An 18,226-nucleotide genomic window follows, 5' to 3' on the forward strand; every position below is an offset into this window, starting at 1 on the left:
CAGCAACTCACTCTCTTCCCAGGTGACCTGCCTTCGCCATTCCTTCTCAGGCCATCCGTCCCCTCAGCATTTCTAGCCCGTTTGGGGCACCTCCGGCAGCCCTTTGCCACCTGCATGACCTGGGCTGGTGTCCATTATCGCAGCTTTGATGGCAAACATTTCCGCTTTCACGGGAACTGCACATATACCTTTGCCGCCTCCTCCGATGGCACCTGGGCCGTCCAGGTCTCCTCTGGCCGGGGGGGGTGCTTGCCCGGCCTCTGCCACAGGGTAAGGGGGAGCAGAACGCAGCTCCCACTGATGCTGGGAACAAGGCATTGGCCACGCGTGGCGGTCTTGCACGTTTTCCATCAGACTGCCAGGACAGCACAGGGGCGGCAGGGCTTTCACGTGGCTGGTTTCTCCACATTTCCCCTGCCCACGGCCCCTTGCAGTAGCTGCCTCACATGAATCCCTTTTTGTGGTTTTTGGAAATCAGTCATTGAATATCACTGTATTGTTAGAACCATCTGTGTATCAGGTCCTCTGGATCCCCAGCTTCCTTGCTGAAACTAAGGCCCTGTTCAAACTGCCTTTGCAGTCCATTTTAGTAAATGGCCGTTAATGGATTTTTTCATTTCGGACAGATTTGTTTTAGTAACCGGCTGCTAGTGGAATTTATGTACCTGCTCATACAAACTCACTTGTGCTGGGTCAGCAAGGCATGGCTGGGCTGTTTTTGAGGGAAATGGCTCTCTTCCGTTCTCTACCCCTTTGTTGATCTTGTGAATTGCTGTGGCATCCTGTTTGAAATGTCCACAGCCCTCCTGCAATTCCACTCCCTTGCCCCTTGTCCAGCAAGGTCTTCGTCAGACTTTAAAAAATGTTCTAGTCGAGCTCTATAGCTCTAGGCCCATGTGGCCCTTCAGTGAGATGCCTTGACTCTGCTGTATTGGCATGGCCCTATCGTGCTCAATGTAAAATGTTTTTTAAAACTCTGAACAGACTCCAAAGAAGTCTGCATGATGAAAAAGCGTTGCGTATGTGGAGGAAAGTGGCACTGTTTCAGATGACCACAGCAGAGAGGGCTCATGAATGGAAGGAAATTCGATAGATGAAATCCCCATCCCTGCATCTTACCCACGCAGTAATGGGTTTAAACTACAAGTACAACGATATAGGCTAGATATCAGGAAAAAGTTTTTCACAGTTAGAGTAGTTCAGCAGTGGAATAGGCTGCCTAAGGAGGTGGTGAGCTCCCCCTTACTGGCAGTCTTCAAGCAAAGGCTGGATACACACTTTTCTTGGATGCTTTAGGATGCTTTGGGCTGATCCTGCGTTGAGCAGGAGGTTGGACTAGATGGCCTCTGTGGCCCCTTCCAACTCTATGATTCTATGATTCTATGATCTATTTACTTGAAATAGGGCAAACAACGAATAACATCTGGTTTGATTCAAGTGGGTCGCTGTGTTGGTCTGAAGCAGCACAGCAAAACAAAATCAGAGTCCAACAAGGATTTATTCAAGGCGTGAGCTTTCGAGTGCAAGCACTCTTCCTCAGACTATTCCCACTGTCTGAGGAAGAGTGCTTGCACTCGAAAGCTCATACCTTGAATAAATCTTTGTTGGTCTTAAAGGTGCTTGACCGGATTCAGATTTTGTTTTGTTGAACATCTGGTTAAGAATGGTAATATGAAAACCTAAGTCTCTATCCCCTTTTGCTGTCAAAATATGTCTTTTCCCTTATATCTCCACAATGAAAGGGTCTACAGGTTTACTTTAAAAAAGAAATCTGGGAATTCAGAAAACTTGATACACCAATCGTTCTCCACCTGTGGGTCAGGACCCCTTTGGGGGTCGATTCACCCTTTCACAGGGGTCGTGGCAGGGTGAGCAGCTTGGGGGGGGGCCTGCCATTGTTGCCGCTCGTCCTATAGGTATCCGTGCTCGGCCACCAGCCACTCCAGCGGTGTCTCCCGCCAGGTGCTCCAGGTGGCGGCACAGCTCAGTGGGACAAGAGGCAGAACTGAGAAACCCCAGAAAAAACCCAACTTATATACAATCCTGAACCATGGATCTTCACGCCATTGGTCAGTGTCAGTTTAATTTCTGTGAAAGAACACTGGCATAATTTTATGGTTGGGGGTCACCAGAACATGAGGAACTGTATTAAAGGGTTGCAGCGTTAGGAAGGTGGAGAACCACTGGGATACGCAGACTGTTATGTTGGAACAATATTCACGTCAACAGTTTAAAAAGCAAGAGAGGCCCTGGTGGCGACAAAGGGAAGAGCCTCTGGGGGGGGGGGGGCTGTCCCGTAGATGGAAAATCCAGACTCTCACCCGCATCGCATCCATCCAGCCTTTGCTGTGATCTTTTCCACAAAATTTGCAGCAAAGGAGTTTTAGGGAAGGCTGGAGAAAAGTTAGGGGAAACCTCAGAGGATGCAGGAATGTACCACTGATGGTGCAGGGAGTGGAGGGGGCACTCCCTGGTCCCTTCGAACCTGGGGCAAGTAGCCTATATGCGAAAGTTCTAAGAAAAACAGCCCTGGCTGAGCCCCAGAAGCAGAGTTTGATGTCCAGGGCTCAGCCCCAGAAAGGGCACCATCGTAAGGTAAAGAATTCTGAGCAGAGAGAGTCCCTTCCTATCACTTCATGCTGATGCAGGTGTTCTGGGGTGGCTCGGGCCCAATTATTTTGAAGCCTGTTATTATTGGCCTGTCTATGAAATGGGGAAACGCACATGTGATTTGCATTTCCCAGTCGGGCTACAATCGGCCAATCATCTTGCAGGGAAGGGTGGTATAAAAATCTAGTCTAGTAAATAACTAAAATAAAATGCAAATTCATTTCATAGGTCCAAGAAGCTGTGATGTGGGTCAGGGGTGCCTGAATGGGAGACAGAGAAGCTGACCCTTGCTAGGTTTTTGGGGAAGGGGAGACTAAGGAGAGGGGCTAGAAGCTTGCCATGGTTCATTTAAATGTGTGCTTTCATGCCTGTTATTGTGTGCCTGCCTGGTCAGATGGTGTCAGATGGTGGTCAGATAGATATGGGTCCCCCTTGGCTGTGTCCACAGCTTCTGCCTCTGGGTCCAAGAACAGTTCAAGAAATGCAGGGTGGTGGGGAGGGTGAGGCACACAAGTCACAAAGGAAGTGCTGAGGACCAGGATGAGAGAGTCATGTCCTCTTTTCTGGACAGGCCCTCCACATGCTGTTTGGACTTGACTCGGTAGAGGCTGAGGGCCGGAGCGTGTCTGTGAATGGCGTTGTGGTGCCAGAAGGGAAGCCACGGATGCAAAAAGGTGAGGAGCTACCTATGGGGAGAGGCTCCTGCCCCACTATTTCCCCACAGAGACCTGTAACTTTGGAGCCCTCATCCAGCTGAGATGGAAGAGTGGACCCCAGCCCCAAGGAGGGCTGCCATCTCCAGCTCCCTCCCCCCATTCTTTTAGCCCTCACTGAGCCAAGCACGGCGCACAATGCCACCTCTGCCTTGGTTGTCAATTTACAAGCACAACACAACTTTACGATAGATTCAGGTGGTGGCCGTGTTGGTCTGAAGCAGCAGGATGAGTCCAGGGGCACCTTGAAGACGCACAGAGTTTAATTGTGGGTAGAAGCTTGTGTGTGTGCATGTGCACACGCAAAAGTTTATGCCCAGAAGTAAACTGTTGATCTTCAAGGTGCCCCTTGTTCTAACACCACCTTAAGCCCTCTAAGCTTCACTAAAAGGGCAGCTGTGGTAAATGTGGGTCTTTGGGTCCCTTGTGATGTTGCAGAGGATGCTTGGTTGGTGCATTGGTTGCGCATGGTTCACACGTTTACCCAGCAGCCTGCTTGGCACTTCAAGGGATCCTGACCCCTTGTTTGGGGTTATGCACTAGTTCATTGGTGCTTCCAGTTATTACTAACTTGAGCAACCCCTGCATCACTTGAAACGGGGACTCCCCCCACCCCTGGTGGGGGGTATTAGAGCAGAAACTCTGACTCACCCGTTTATTTATTTGTTGTTAACCATGTCGTTTTAACAGCCTGTGTGGCCGGGGAGACAGGGGGTGCCTGGCACTTTCACAAAGGGTTCCCAGCTTCCAAGTCGGGGCTGGAGACCTCCCGGAACTGCAGCTGGACAACAGCTCTCGTCCACGTGGACTTTCTCCCTGGAGGAAAGGACTGCTGTGGAGGGAGGCCTCTGTGCTGTCTCTTTCCTGAGCAGGGCTGGATCCAAGCTCAGAGGGGTCCGCAGGCCCTGTTCACTGCCTCCGTTCTGTTCCACAGCCTGTGGAGCAAGTCTGAACTAGGAGAATCCAACCAATTGGCTGATACAAAATGTAATCTTTTTGTTTATAATTATTCCAATTTATTCTGTAGATATTGCCTTTGTACAATATGTGTGATGTACAAACATAAACCAAAATGGGTTCCGGATGAACACATTTTTTTTTCTATTTCGATAGCCCGTTTTCAAAGTTGTTTTCTTCCTCGGTGGTTTTTATCATCGTATAAATAGTCCCTCAGGCTCAGTGCTTCATGGAGGCTTCTTTACTGCTCTACCTCCACAGAATCTAGAGGATACAGTGGAATAATTTTAAACAAAAAAGATTACATTTTTGTAAGTGTTGGTTGAATTTTCCTGGTTTGGACTGTTCCGTCCGGCCAGCCCTCTGCTGTATGGAGTGCCTGGCTGGGGTGGCCTGCCCTCCATTCCTGCCCCCTCCCCCTCCCCACTTCTGCTTCTGCAGGGATCAGCGTTTGGTGGCTGGGGGATTTCCTCTTTGTGGAGAGCGGCCTGGGTGTTCGGATCAAGTTTGATGGGCGCGATGCAGTCTACATCACTGTAGGGGCAGAGCTGAGAGGCTTCACAAGAGGGCTGTGTGGGCTCTACAACGACGACCCTGCAGGTAGCCACCAGGGAGCCCCACCAGTGTTTTTCTCATGTTGCTCCCCAGAGGGAATGCCCTCATAGTGCACTGATCCACACTTCATGTACAACCCCATTCTCCCACACTGGACTTGGGAATATGAGCTGTTATCCAGTTACAGCCCAGAAAGCAAAAGGACAAGCAGCAGCCTCAAGTCAGTAGCTCTGACCAGCTGAGCTTGGAAGAGAAGCAGGGGTGGCTAGAGCTCGTACTTGTGTGGGAGGCCATAGGGCTGCTCTGCAGAGAAAAGCCAGGGGCAAAGTCCCATTGTCCTGGGTCGCCTGGCAGCCTTTCTGTCTCTTTGGTTCTCCTGCCCCTGCTATCTGGGACACCTGGCCTGGGGAAGGGGGGCAGCCTCCCAGTCCTGCCACTCAGGAGTCTCCTGTGCTCTGTCTGCCTCTAGCAGGCTCTCAACCAGGTGGGATATTTCTGCCACATCCCCTGCATTTCATCCTCTGCTGAAACCTGCCCTTCATCTATCTCTCTTTATGTTCACAGATGACTTCCTACGTGTGGGAGGAGACACAGTTGTGTTGGCAAATATTTTTGGCAATTCGTGGCGCATCCCTGATGCTGCATCGGTATGTTCCAGACAGGGTTTGGGTGGAGAAAGTCCTTGTCACTCCAGACATGTAGGTTCCTGTTGCCTTTCCCAGGTCAGGGATGAGATGGGATAGGGATGGGAGAGAAATGCTGCAACTTTTCTGGGTTTTCCTCTTGTACCTTCCATAGAGTTCCTGCACAGATGCTGCAGAAGAGATACACCGCTGTGATCTGTGGGGGGGGCATGACGCCCGGCAGAAGACGGAGTCTGTGTGCCAAAGACTGATGTCCAGCCCCTTCAGCCAGTGCCACTCGGAGGTGAGGAGCCAGCCGTGCCTGCCTTCTCTGGCTGCCAGCTGGTGTTGCTCTCCCGTCTTGCCGGAACAGAATCGGTGCCTGTTCTATTTTCCTTGTAATTTTTGCTGATTCAGGTGGACCCCAGCGGATTCTACGACACCTGCGTGTACCTGCAGTGCAGTGGAGCCGGGACAGATGCCTTCTGCGAGACCTTTGCTGGCTATGCCCGCGAGTGTGCCCAGCAGCGCATTTTTCTCCCCTGGAGGCAGCCTGGATTTTGTGGTAGGGGGCTACAATGCAAGGCACACGGAAAGGGTGGGACCATCATTGGCATTGCCCTGCCAGCTGCTGTGGGATTGTCGTGGCAGTGAAAGCTGTTCAGTGAGATCAGCTCTCCAGGGTCAACCATCTTGCCCTTTAGTGACTCCACTCTGGTCACATTAAGAGTCAGTGAGGCATAGTGGGCCAAATGCTGGACCCAGATTGTGGGTTCAAGCACACACTTCCACCAGGGAAATGCGCTTGGTGGCCCTGGACCCATAACCAGACTCTCAGCATGATCTCCCTCCCTGGATGGTGGTTGTGAGAAAATGGAGGAGAGGAGAACACAGTTCTGAATCCATTTTGAATTTAGACTAGGGAGGAAAGTGGGATACAAATGTAAAAATGCAAGCGCATCACGGATATTGGACCAGTAGTCCCCTCCCCCCAGTCCCCTGACCCCTCTCCAGGCAAGGCCAGCACCCACATCTGGGGTGCAGCTGTTGTAGAGTCCATATGCCAGCTGGTGGAGGCAGGAGCTGTAGCCCCTTAGGAACACAGAATCAGTCGGAAGGGACCTCCAGGGTCATCTAGTCCAACCCTCTGCAGAATTCAGGACATTCACAACTGTGTCCCCACTCACAGTGACCCCAATTCCATGCCCAGAAGATGTCTCCTCCCGTCAAAAAAAACAGAATCCCTGGCCTCCTGCTCAGTGCTGCCTGATTCTCTCTCCTGGCAGAGAAGTCCTGTGGCCAAGGGAAAGTGTACTCGGACTGCGTCTCCTCATGCCCCGCCAGCTGTGCAGCCGTGGGCCCTGCTGAGGAGGGCGGCTGCAGGGACGAGTGCGTGAGCGGCTGTGAGTGCCCACCGGGCCTTTACCTGGAGGAGGGGGCCTGTGTCCCCGGGAGCCAGTGCCCCTGCTTCCACCGGCGCCAGAAATATGCCCCAGGAGAGACTTTGCAGCAGCGTTGCCACCTGTGGTGAGGCTCCGGGCTACCAGTGGGCAGAAGCTGGGGTGGGGGGCACCCTCCTTGAGCCCCGGGAGGAGCCCTGGAAAGCCACATGGCCGCTGGTGCTCTGACCTGGGGGGTACTGGGATGAATAGCAGGAGTGGTCCGTCGGCCTCTTTCGGCTGAACCAGAGCACTATTGGCTGTGTGTGAGTCTTTCTCCTCTGTCAGTTGACTGAGTTGCTGTGATGCCACAGCACAGCCATGGACCTGTTAGAATGTCAGCAGTAGAATGTTGACAGATGCAGCAGGCAAGGCGTTGTGTGAAAGTGAAAGGTCCATGTCACTGAGGGGTGTGTGTGTGTGTGTGTGTAAATCTCACACAGGTTTCAAGGTACCGGAAACTGTGTGTGCTTGTCCAGAAAGTCAAGAACATAGAAGGGGAGGGAGGGAGGCCACATGGAAAGTTCTCGGAGGAGAGGAGCAGAGCTCTTCCCGGAACGGAGGGGAGTGGGCTGGCACTCCCATGATCCTCTGGCCTGCCATTATTTCCTCCGCACAGTACATGCCAAGGGGGACGCTGGCTTTGTTCCCAAGACCAGTGTGCTGGAGAATGCGCCATGCTTGGGGACTCTCACTACCAGACCTTCGATCACAAGCGTTACTCCTTCCACGGCGCCTGCCAGTACTTCCTGGTGCAGGTGAGACACTCGGCAGAGACCTCCGTGGAGGGGCTGTACTTTGCCTGGGTCAACAACCGTCTCTGCTGAATGTTGTGGAGCATTCCAACACTGTTGAACTTTCTAAGTGAGAATATTGAGACAGGGAGGAAGGCTTTCTGCAAGGAGACCAGGCTGTTATTCCAGACCACCTGTGGCCGGCTGGCCCAAGGCTGTTCTGCCATCTTGCTTTCAGCCTTAATATGAAGCTTGATGCTTTTTTGGCGGGGGGGGGGGGGAGCTGGTGGGAGGACTTGGGAGCACATCTGTCCTCCCCTCGATGCTGAGTGGCAGCCTCCCTCCCCCAGACATGAAAGAGGAGAGTTCCAGGGAATCCCTCCCTCTGTCTCTGATGCAGGGGTGCTCTCTCTCCCCCCCACCTCCAGGATTTTGTAGACGAGAAGCTTCAGGTTTCAGCAGAGAATGAAGCCTGTGGGAGCCAGGGAGCTGTGAGCTGCCTCCGGGCTGTGACCGTCACCGTGCACAAGGTGTCTGCTCGACTGTCCCTCACAGGTGAGGCAGAGAGGGAAACCCCAGCCTCTCCGCTGTGCCTCTCTCCGCTGTGGGGAGGGTTCAGGGTGTCTCCCACAGCTCCCTCCCCTCTGCTTCTCATGCCCCCCCCGCCATCAGCTCCAGATGTCCAGTGTCTCACTCTCCTCTCACTGCCCTTTCCACCCTGCCTTCCTCCAGGAGAGGTGTTGGTGAATGGCCAAGAAGTGGCTCTCCCCTATGGCAGTGCCGATCTGACGATACGCCGGGCCTCCTCAGCCTTCCTGCTTCTCCAGACCTTTGGTGCTCACCTGCTGTGGGGGACGGACTTCCCTGCAGTGTACATCACCCTCCAGCCCCAGTTTGCCAACAAGGTGAGCCTGGACTGGCCTTACTGCTCCTGACAAGACAGCCTGAGGCTCCAGGGCTGCAGGAGGAGCCTGTGGGACAAGCAGAATTTGCCTCTTTTTTGGGGGGGGGGAGTACATGGGGCCAGGCAGCAATGATCTGTGTGGGAAGCAGGGCTGCATCTGAAAGACCCTGCTGTAGACACGCCCACGCACACAAGCTGAAGTCCAAGCACAGTCCAGGTCAAAGCCAAAAGTCTCAAAAGACCACCAGCCCCCAAATCCGAAGGGCGAGGCAGCAGACAAATCCAGAATTACGAGCCAAGGTCAAGACCCAACGCAGGAGCATGATCCGTGGCACAGGAGGATAGCCATGACATTGCTGCCCAACTGCAGCTCTGACCAGAGGCCCCTCCTGCCGGTGCTGATGCCACGCGGCTGGGTTTTGTCTCGGTCTCACTCGACCCTGAGCTGCCCGCCTGCTGCCTCGACCCCACTCCACTCCTGCAAGCCAGCATGCAGCCTTCTCCTTTGCTGCTCACAGGGGTGAGTCATCTGGTCCCGGGACTCCTGAGACTGGATTGGCACCAGGGGCTGGGGGACCGCGGCAGTTGTGGCTCTGAGTCCTGCCCATCCTGAGCCTCTGAGCCTGGTCCTGCAGCCCCTGAGCGGCTCGGGGCCTGATCCCGCAGGTGCAGCCTCCTGTTCCAGGGTGGGCCCTGCATGTACTCCCCCTCTGCCTCAGTATCTGAACAGTCCGCAGCTCTGCCTGTCTGGGCCATGACACGGGGCCCCTGGAGCCTCCAGATTTGCCACCTCCATGCCTCTGGCCATATTGTAATGTGGGGGGTTGGAAACTCTGGACTGAGCACCTCCTGGAGAAGAGGGTGGAGCCTGGGGAGGGTGGGGCTGGGGAGAGAAGGGAGTGCCATGGAGTCCAGCCTCCACAGCAGCCATGTTCTCCAGGGGAATCTGTTGCCTGGAGGTCAGTTTGGATCCTGGGAGTTATGCAGCCCCCCCTGTAGGCTGGCAATCCGGAGCTGTGTTGCAGGCTGCCCCTTGGGCCCCTGTGGGTCAGGGCAAAGATCAAATGGTGGGAAGCAGCAGAATGAAAGCTTGTGGTCTGCGGGGCAGCGCGGGCAGGTCAAATAAGCAAGGGTGCCTCCACACCCAGCATTTTCCTCAGTGGAATTCCAGGGACTCCCCAGATCCCACTTGGAGGCTGGCATCCCTGTGGACAATCCAGGACCTGTGGGTTTTTTCAGCCCTAGAAGCGCTACCACCCTCTGGGAAGAGCCTGGCCCCTGCCTGCATTCTGCACTCCCACTTCTCTGCCTTTCCCTCTCCAGGTCCGAGGGCTCTGTGGCACCTACAGCTGGAACCAGCAGGACGAATTCAGCACGCCCGAGGGGGATGTGGAGTCCAGCGTGGTGGCCTTTGCCAACAAGTTCCGTGTCTCCTATGACTGCCCCTCCTTGCACACTTTCACCTTCGACCCCTGCAGTACTTACATGCAGCGCAGGCAGTTTGCAGAGGCAGCCTGCAAAATCCTCCACAGTCCCTCTTTCCAGGTAGGAGAGGAGCCCCAAGAATCTAGTGAGGGCTGGGAAGCATTCGGCTTGTCTGCATTCTTCGTTTCCTTGCTTGTTAGTTCCTGGGTTTGGGAGACGGGAGTGTCTGTCCCGCATATGTTTTGCTCTCTCTAGTGCTGGGTTTGATACTACAGAGGTTTGTGTCCAGCATATATCCCTGCAGAGATAAACTGAAGGTTTTTGCACCAGACACAACCTGATGCAATACTGAATCAACCTCCAGAAAGAGCAAAACACATGCAGAGCAGGAAAAAACCCTGCAGAAACAGGAACGTCCGAGACAGGGAAATGAGGCTGCAGAAAAGCTCATCGCTGGGGGCAGGGGCAGGCCGTTCGCTGTGTCCTTGGGCCCTGTGTCTCTCTCGCCTGACATCCCACCATGGCCACCCTATTCAGCCCCCCTTTTTCCTTAGCACCTACCCACCTGGCCCCGTGTTCCAGTCCTACGGTTAGAGGAGAAGACAGTCTTGGGACTGCTCCTCAAATGAGGGATCCCCAGCAGCTTCCAGAGGCTGTTTAGGAGCGAGTATTTTGTGGCTGGATTTTTGTTTAAAGGATGAGTTTCTCTCTGCTCCTCTTGGAAGTGTTGCAGGGGAACTTTCCCCTTCATTTGGGGGGGGGGTGGTCATACTTTTTAATGCTTCACTACGGCAGTGAATTGTCTTTCGATTGCGCTGAAGTGAGACCTTCTGCAGCATGTTGTTGTGATTAAGAGTGGCAGACTCTGATCTGGAGAACTGGGTTTGATATCCCATTCCTCCTCCTCCACATGCAGCCAGCGGGATGACCTTGGGCTTGTCCCAGCTCTCTCAAAGCTCTCTCAACCCCATCTGTCTCACAGGGTGTCTGTTGTGGAGAGAGGAAGAGAAGGTGATTGTAAGCTGCTTTGAGACTCCTCAGGGGAGAGAAAAGCAGGGTATAAAAACCTCTATGTCTTCTCCTGCATGCTAAGTGGTTGCTTTTCTGCAGAGCCATGGCCTTTGTAAGCAGAGCCCGATCCCAGGAAATAACCATACTGATTTTCTGATAAATCCATTTGTGAGCTCTCTTGAGGAGGCCGTAAGTCTTCTTCTGAATGTTTAAGCCAGTCTCTAGGGAGAAGCATTCCACAAAGGCATGTTCTGTTCCCTTTGAAATGCTGCAACCCAGTTCGGTTTTCAAAAAGGCTTGCTGGGGAGTGACCATGTTAATCAGCAGTCAGAACCGAGTCCAGGAGCACCTTTGAGACCAACAAAATGTTGAGGGGATGAGCTTCTGAGCCTAAAAGCTCCCTTGCTTAGAGGCAGGCTGGAGGGGAGGTATCTGTCTGATGAAGGGAACATTGGCTCTTGAAAGTTTATACTGCTAAAACTTTGTTGGTCTCAAAGGAGTGACTCTGACTTATCAGGGAAGGCAGAATATGGAGCCATTCTCCTGGCCACCAAGTGGTTGCTTGGACCTGATGACCTGACCTGTGAGCAAAGCTCTCTTCTGCCCCCACAGCGTTGCCACGACCTGGTGGAGAGAGAGCCCTTCTTCCAGCTCTGCCTCTACGACATGTGCGACTGCTTGGCCGAGAAGGACTGCCTCTGCCATGTGGTGGCTGCCTATGCCAGAGCGTGTGCCCAGGAGGGAGTCCCTGTTTCCTGGAGGAATCAGAGCTTCTGCCGTGAGTCTTTGAGTGCGGGGAGGGGCAGGGGAGCTGGCAGCCCGCAGGGCAGGCGTGTTGGTGGAGCCATCCTCACACAGGACCACGAAGGGGCAGGGAGTGTGAGGGACCCCCCATCTCTGCACCCTCGTGTGGAGGAGTTCCGTTCCACGTGGAATGCTCACCGCAGCCCTGGATCACAGCCGCCGACCCACAGAGGCCCAGGTGCCTTAGGTCAGAGTTAAACGTGAAGCCTGCTGCCTGCAGTCCTGGTCCAGCATTCTCACCCCGGGGTTCCCCAACCTTTTTGAGCCAGTGGGCACCTTTGGAACTCCAACGCAGGATGGTGGCTGCAACCCTGAATGGGGCCAACCCTACCCCGGCTGCCACAGCTTCCCTTCAGGTATTCGATGGAGGTCCTTGTGCTGTGGGGGCAGCTGGTGCCAAAGCAGCGTTTGACCACCCAGAAGCCCTGCTGGGCCAAAGCTCTGCCCACAGCCGCTTTCCGGGAGCTGGGTGTCTGCAGGCACCATGTTGGGGACGCTGGCCCTAACAACTGCTCACTGCTCAGCTCCCCATTGAAACGGCTGAGGGAAAGCCCCACTGGGTCAGGCAGGTCTCCTCCACACAGCTGAAGCTTGCTCCCGTCGTCTCTCCCCCCAGCGGTGCAATGCTCAGGGGGCCAGGTCTACCAAGAATGCGCTGCCCCCTGCGGACTGACGTGTGCAGACCTGCGCATGGAAGCACTTGGCACTTGCCAGGATCTGGACACGCTCTGTGTGGCTGGATGCAACTGCCCAGCAGGTCTGGTACTGGACGATGACGGTCAGTGCGTGCAGCCAGAGATGTGCCTCTGCGTGGATGGGGAGGAGTCTCTTCCACCTGGTAGCAAGATCCAGAAAAGCTGCAACACCTGGTAACATGTTCTCTTCCTGTCTGAAAGGCACCCAGGGTCACCTACCCCCTTTGAACCTATCCGGCTACTGTGGTCATCTCCAGGAGCCCTCCTTTGGGTGCTCCCTCCATTGAAGGGTGGGTGGGTGAGTGGATGTGCCTTTTTGGTCCTGGCACCAAAATTTTGGGACACCTTTCCTAAGACCTCCCTCTCATTGCCTTGAGCCAGTTAGCGAAGCCTTACCTCTTCCGTCTGGTATTCCCTCTCTGACCCTCCTTCCTGTGTATGTGTTTTAAAATTATTTTTCGATACTGTGTATTTTAAAAAGCTTGCTTTGACTATTTTTGATTGTTAGTTGCTTTGGATATAAAAAGGTTTTAAATAGATAAATCTATATCAAATTATATGCCAACTACTTTTCATGACTGGATGGAAAGAGCAGCCTTTGTTAAAGAAAAATGTCTTGTCTTTGGAGTGCCAGAAGAGTGAAATTCAGGAGCCAGTCAGAGGTTGAGCTCTGAGGCTTCTGTTCACCACAGAGCACCATCAGACAAGACTGAGCATTCCAAAGGAGCAAATCTATGCAGATAGCCTCAATTTGCATATTTGTTGCATAATACATACCTAATTACAGAACTGTGTTCCCCTTGAGGCAGAAAGACTGACAGCAACATTAGATTTCCTGGGCCCCTCATTCTCAGGCTGGCCAACAGGCGGTAGGCTGCCTGTTAGCAGGGCCCAGGTGGGCAGCTGCTCAGCATTCCAGGGATTCCATCGTTGTCACGGGATTTCCCTTGCTGGAGCAGATCCAGCCCAGAATTCTGTTTCGAACAGAGTGGCCGGCTGCATGTCGCAAGCAGAGCACGGGAACAAAGGGCCTCCCCCGCCCCACTGTTGGTCCCCGGCCACTGGCATTCAACAGCACGCAGCCTCTGGACATGGAGGCTCCATTTAGCTATCATAGAGCGGCTGATGGACACCCCCCCCCACACACACACACCCACACACACACCCTGTCCAGGCTTTCTGTGGTCTCTGGCTAAAACCATCTTAGGTCATGGCGGTGAAAGCCTCGTGAACCATGCACTGTGCAAAAAGGTCCTTCCTTTTGATTGGCCCTGAACTGTGGCTCATGGACTTCATTATCTGCCCCTGAGTCCTGGTGTGACTGGAGGGAGGGAGGAACCCTGTGCCAGGGAAGCGGATGGGAGAGCGCCTGCGGCCGCGTCTGAACGGAGGAGTGGCAGGAGATGTCTGATGAAATCACCCTGTGACCTGTCTGTGGCTGCCCTACAGGATAGGTTGATTTCATTGAATGTCTCTGCCACATGATTCCGGCTGCCTCACGTGAATTCCTCGTGTGCTTGGAAATGGCCCGCAGAAGAAATGGGCTGGCAGGGGGCTGTGGCTCGGAGGCAGAGAGCCTCTGTTGCCTGCCAAAAGCCCCAGTCTCAGACCTGGGGAAGAATCTTGGGTGGCTGGGGACACTAAAGAGCTGCAGCCCAACAGAGGTGACCAGACCGAGCTAGAAAAGCTAGTGGCCAGACACCGTCTAAGGCAGAGTCGCAGAAAGCCCCTGAGTACCTGGGCTCCGAGGGCAGCCAGGGTGCAGGGAAGTAACACTAGAAGAGTCCTGCGGGGTCAGACCAGTGGGAGTCCATCTAGTCCACCATCCGGTCTCACATGGGGGCCAACCACTTCCTCTGGAGGGCCAGCAGCGGGGCATAGGGATGATGGGAACATCAGAAGAATCCTATTGGATCAGATCCTACTGGCCATCTAGTCCTGGATCCAGGCACACACCTGGGGCAAGCCGTGGTGGGGGCTTGGTGCCAAGAAGGTTCAAGGGGCAGTTGTGTTGGTCTACTGTAGAACAGCTGGATGTGAGCATGAGTACCTTAGAGGCCAGCAAAGGTTTTGAGAGTTAGAATCGTAGAGCCATAGAGTTGGAAGGGGCCCCATAGGCCATCTAGCCCAGACCTTGAGACTCTTGTTGGTTGCTGGTCTGCTCCCAGACTCGAGTTTAGGAGAGAAGAGGTAGGTTTTTGGAGAAGCTGTATCCGCCTACCCTCCTCACTCACGTCTGTCCGCTTGACCTGTGTTTCAGCACCTGTGTGAATGGGGCCTGGAACTGCACCAACAGGAGCTGCCCCCAGGCTGTGGTCTGCCCTGGTGAGCTGGTCTTTGCCTACAGCTCCTGCTTGCGCACCTGCAAGAGCCCTGAGGGCAACCTCAGCTGCCCTGGCCTCTCTGACGGCTGCGTCTGCCCCCCCGGCACCGTCTTCTTGGTGAGCGACTCCCTTTCCCTGGCATCGTGGTCTTTGTTTCTGGAGCAGCCAACAGGCCAAAGAGGTGCTGGAGGCTAAGCTGCAAATGGCCTATCTGTCGAAGCCTGGCCCCGGGGCAGTTCCGCTTTGCCCTCGCATAACCCCCTTTCCTAAGGAGCAGCCGGCAGAGACCCCTGAGGCTCCCGGCGCTTGCTCTCTGCTGGGAAGTGACTGCTGGCCACAGCCCCCTTCCTGGCCTGTTTCCTTGTGGACCTTGCTTACTGGTGTCCCGTGGCTTCTTCCCTTCTGGCAGGACCAGCACTGCGTCTCCCCAGAGGAATGCCCCTGCCACCACAACGGCCGGCTGTACCAGCCCAATGCCACCATCGCCAAGGACTGCAATACCTGGTAAGGGCATGATGCTGGGGCTGCTGCCGCGGGCAGGAGGCCCGGCTGAATCTCCTGCCCGCTTCCTCGGCTGGAACTCCACCAGGCCTGGCCCTGAAGCCAAGCCGCTCAAGCAACTGCCAGAGGAGGAGCCTGACATGGCGCAGGGTGGCTGATAGCTCTTTGGGGACTGTGCTATCACTGGCTGGGTTGAAGACAAGCTCAGCCTGAACCCAGCTGGGTGCAGCAAGCCCCCCCCCCCCGCATAAAATGCAGGTGCAACAAATACCTTCTTGCCCTCTCTTAAGACCCTGTTCAGCCAGCATCTTCACTTGAGTCCCTTCCAGCCTTTGGCGACCCTATGAGTGGGTGACCTCCAGCATCCTGTCATTCGCAGCCCTGCTCTGCTCCTGCCAAGCGAGGCCCCTCGTGGCTTCCTTGACAGAGCTGGTCCATTTTTTCCCCTGCTGCCTCCAGCTCTCCCTCCCATGTCTTCTAGGATCCTAGAACTGGAAGGGGCCCTACAGGCCGTCTACTTCAATGCCTGCTCTAGGCAGAATCAGCCCTTTCCATTGAGTCTTGTCTTCTCGTAATGTGACCAAAGCCTCAGTTTGGTCATTTTCACTTCTAGAGAGAATTCAGGCCTGATTTGATCTGGAACGCACTGATTTGTCTTTTTTGGTGGTCCATGATATCCGTAAAACTCTCCTCCAGCACCACATTTGAAGGGAGTCAATTCTCCTCTTGTTAGCTTTCTTTATTGTCCAGCTGTCACACCCATACGTGGGATTGAGGCATGCATGCCCTTGTTCACTGCAAGGGCCATGGTCAGTCTCCTCAGCCGTGTGATTCCGCATGCCTCTTTCCTGCCCCCCGGTCTTCCTCTTCTGCTGCAAGTCTGCACCCTCTGGGGGATGCAGAGGAGAAGAGGCCGCGATGTGGCCAGTGGCTTCTCTCTTCTTCTCTTGCAGCACGTGCCGCAGTCAGCGCTGGGAGTGCAGCCACCACCACTGCAGTGGGATGTGTGTTGCCACGGGGGATCCCCATTACATCACCTTTGACGGACGGGCCTACAGCTTCCTTGGGGACTGCGAATACATCCTGGCACGGGAGAGCAGTGGGGCCTTCAGCATCACTGCCGAGAACGTGCCATGCGGCACCAGTGGCACCACCTGCACCAAATCTGTCATGGTGCTCCTTGGCAACACTGTGATCCACCTACTCCGAGGTGAGGCAGGCCCGTCCAGAGGTGAAAAGGGGCCCTCTCCTCCCACCTGTCTTGTGCTCTTCTGACACCCCCTTTCTGCCCATCATAGGAAAAGATATAACAGTGAACGGAGTCTCAGTGCGGCCCCCCAAGACTTACACAGGGAATGGCTTGACCTTGGAGCGGGCCGGGCTCTTCGTTGCTCTCATCTCCCGTGTGGGGCTGACAGTGCTCTGGGACGGAGGTGAGTCCTACCTGGATGGCTTATGCTGCTCTCCCACGTGACCCCGCTGGCACAGGAAGTAATAGGTGCCTCCTTGAGACAAGTGCTGCCTCCTCCCAGAGGAACTTTCCTGTACCCTTCTTCGGACTTCTAATCTGGCATGCCGGGTTCGATTCTGCGCTCCCCCACATGCAACCAGCTGGGTGACCTTGGGCTCGCTACGGCACTGATAAAACTGTTCTGACCGGGCAGTGATATCAGGGCTCTCTCAGCCTCACCCACCCCACAGGGTGTCTGTTGTGGGGAGAGGAAAGGGAAGGCGACTGTAAGCCGCTTTGAGCCTCCTTCGGGTAGGGAAAAGCGGCATATAAGAACCAACTCTTCTTCTTCTTCTGCCACCTTCAGGTGACCCACTGCCTGTGGCTAGATGGGGACGGACTGAGAGAGGGCCTCCTCAGCTGTGGCCCCCAACTCCCAGCCGAGGGTGATTGCTCTGTGTTGGTTTCTCCCGCCAGACATTTTTTGTTTCACTTGGCATGATCCCAGGGATGGCCATTCCCCCTCCTTGATTCTAGGTTTTGTGTGCTCATGGGTTTTTATTGAATCATTCTGTAATCTTTAACGTTGTTTTATTGTTCAGGTATTTTAATGTTTCTGCGTTTGCTCCTTTGGGGATTCTGATCAGGTGGAAAGGCAGCGTAAGAATGTTTTGAGTAAATAACGCCAATAGTTGGCGGCTCATCCGAGACCAGAAGGCACTGCCCAGCGGGACCACCTGGGGCTTCTCTGCATTTTCATTAAACCCTCAGTCTACCTCTCATGAGTGATACTGAACATCGGCCACTAGGAGGAGCAACATGCACAAGGGACAGGGAACAATAGGAGCACCATTAAGGCCAAAAAAGATTTATTCAAGGCGTGAGCTTTCGAGTGCAAGCACCCTTCGTCAGACAGGGACAGGGAAGAAACACAGGTCAGGAAAGCCCCTAGCCTGAGACAGAAATGGGGAAGGTGCCGCCAACTGAGGTGCTGTGCGTGCTGGGGGTGTGCTTCATTGCCCCACCATCATCACACAGTTGCCCCAGGGCTGTTGCCAGAATTCTACAGTGGTCTGTTCTTGACCCACAACTTTATGTGATGCTGTGTCAAGTTTCCAGACACAGGCTTGGAGTGGCGTGCTGTCAGGCAGATAGTTTCAAGGGAGCAGAATGCGCAAAGTCATAGCCAAACACATAGCCAAACACTAGCCAAAAGTCAGAGCTGAAACAATCACACACACAAACGGCCAAAATAGACAAGGGCAGATGGGGATCCTTAGTCCTGGTCACTAGGCAAAGGTCAGTAGAGCACAGAGAATCCAATCAGAGCAAGGAAGCAGGAACAGGAAGTGCAGGCTCAGGGCTAAAGGCCCGCACGGTGAGCGGTTGCCTCCACCCCAGTTTTGCATTGCTTGCCATGCCCTTGTTCTCTGGGCTTGGGTGGTGAGGTGGAGAATCAGCTGGTACTTCTGTCACCAGCA

General features: G+C 54.4%; 1 protein-coding gene across 8 annotated transcripts in view; it reads left to right on the top strand.

Moving 5' to 3' along the window:
* LOC143820909 (SCO-spondin-like) overlaps positions 1 to 18,226 on the top strand; it is a 109,108-nt gene that overhangs the window by 7,447 nt on the left and 83,435 nt on the right. For all 8 annotated transcript variants that reach the window (XR_013225597.1, XR_013225596.1, XR_013225598.1 and 5 more), the window contains exons 7-23: positions 23 to 270; positions 3,182 to 3,284; positions 4,722 to 4,880; positions 5,400 to 5,482; positions 5,634 to 5,762; positions 5,876 to 6,023; positions 6,745 to 6,985; positions 7,517 to 7,655; positions 8,060 to 8,186; positions 8,364 to 8,536; positions 9,859 to 10,080; positions 11,584 to 11,749; positions 12,392 to 12,644; positions 14,731 to 14,911; positions 15,204 to 15,298; positions 16,249 to 16,505; positions 16,594 to 16,728. Coding sequence is in view for 4 of the 8 variants with exons in the window: in XM_077304264.1 (XP_077160379.1) it covers positions 23 to 270; positions 3,182 to 3,284; positions 4,722 to 4,880; positions 5,400 to 5,482; positions 5,634 to 5,762; positions 5,876 to 6,023; positions 6,745 to 6,985; positions 7,517 to 7,655; positions 8,060 to 8,186; positions 8,364 to 8,536; positions 9,859 to 10,080; positions 11,584 to 11,749; positions 12,392 to 12,644; positions 14,731 to 14,911; positions 15,204 to 15,298; positions 16,249 to 16,505; positions 16,594 to 16,728 (2,859 nt within the window). In the remaining 4 variants the exon portion in view is untranslated. The remainder of the gene's footprint in view (positions 1 to 22; positions 271 to 3,181; positions 3,285 to 4,721; positions 4,881 to 5,399; positions 5,483 to 5,633; positions 5,763 to 5,875; positions 6,024 to 6,744; positions 6,986 to 7,516; positions 7,656 to 8,059; positions 8,187 to 8,363; positions 8,537 to 9,858; positions 10,081 to 11,583; positions 11,750 to 12,391; positions 12,645 to 14,730; positions 14,912 to 15,203; positions 15,299 to 16,248; positions 16,506 to 16,593; positions 16,729 to 18,226) is intronic.

Source organism: Paroedura picta, chromosome 11 (genome assembly GCF_049243985.1).
Source record: "Paroedura picta isolate Pp20150507F chromosome 11, Ppicta_v3.0, whole genome shotgun sequence".
In the NCBI taxonomy this organism is placed as follows: Eukaryota; Metazoa; Chordata; class Lepidosauria; order Squamata; family Gekkonidae; genus Paroedura; species Paroedura picta.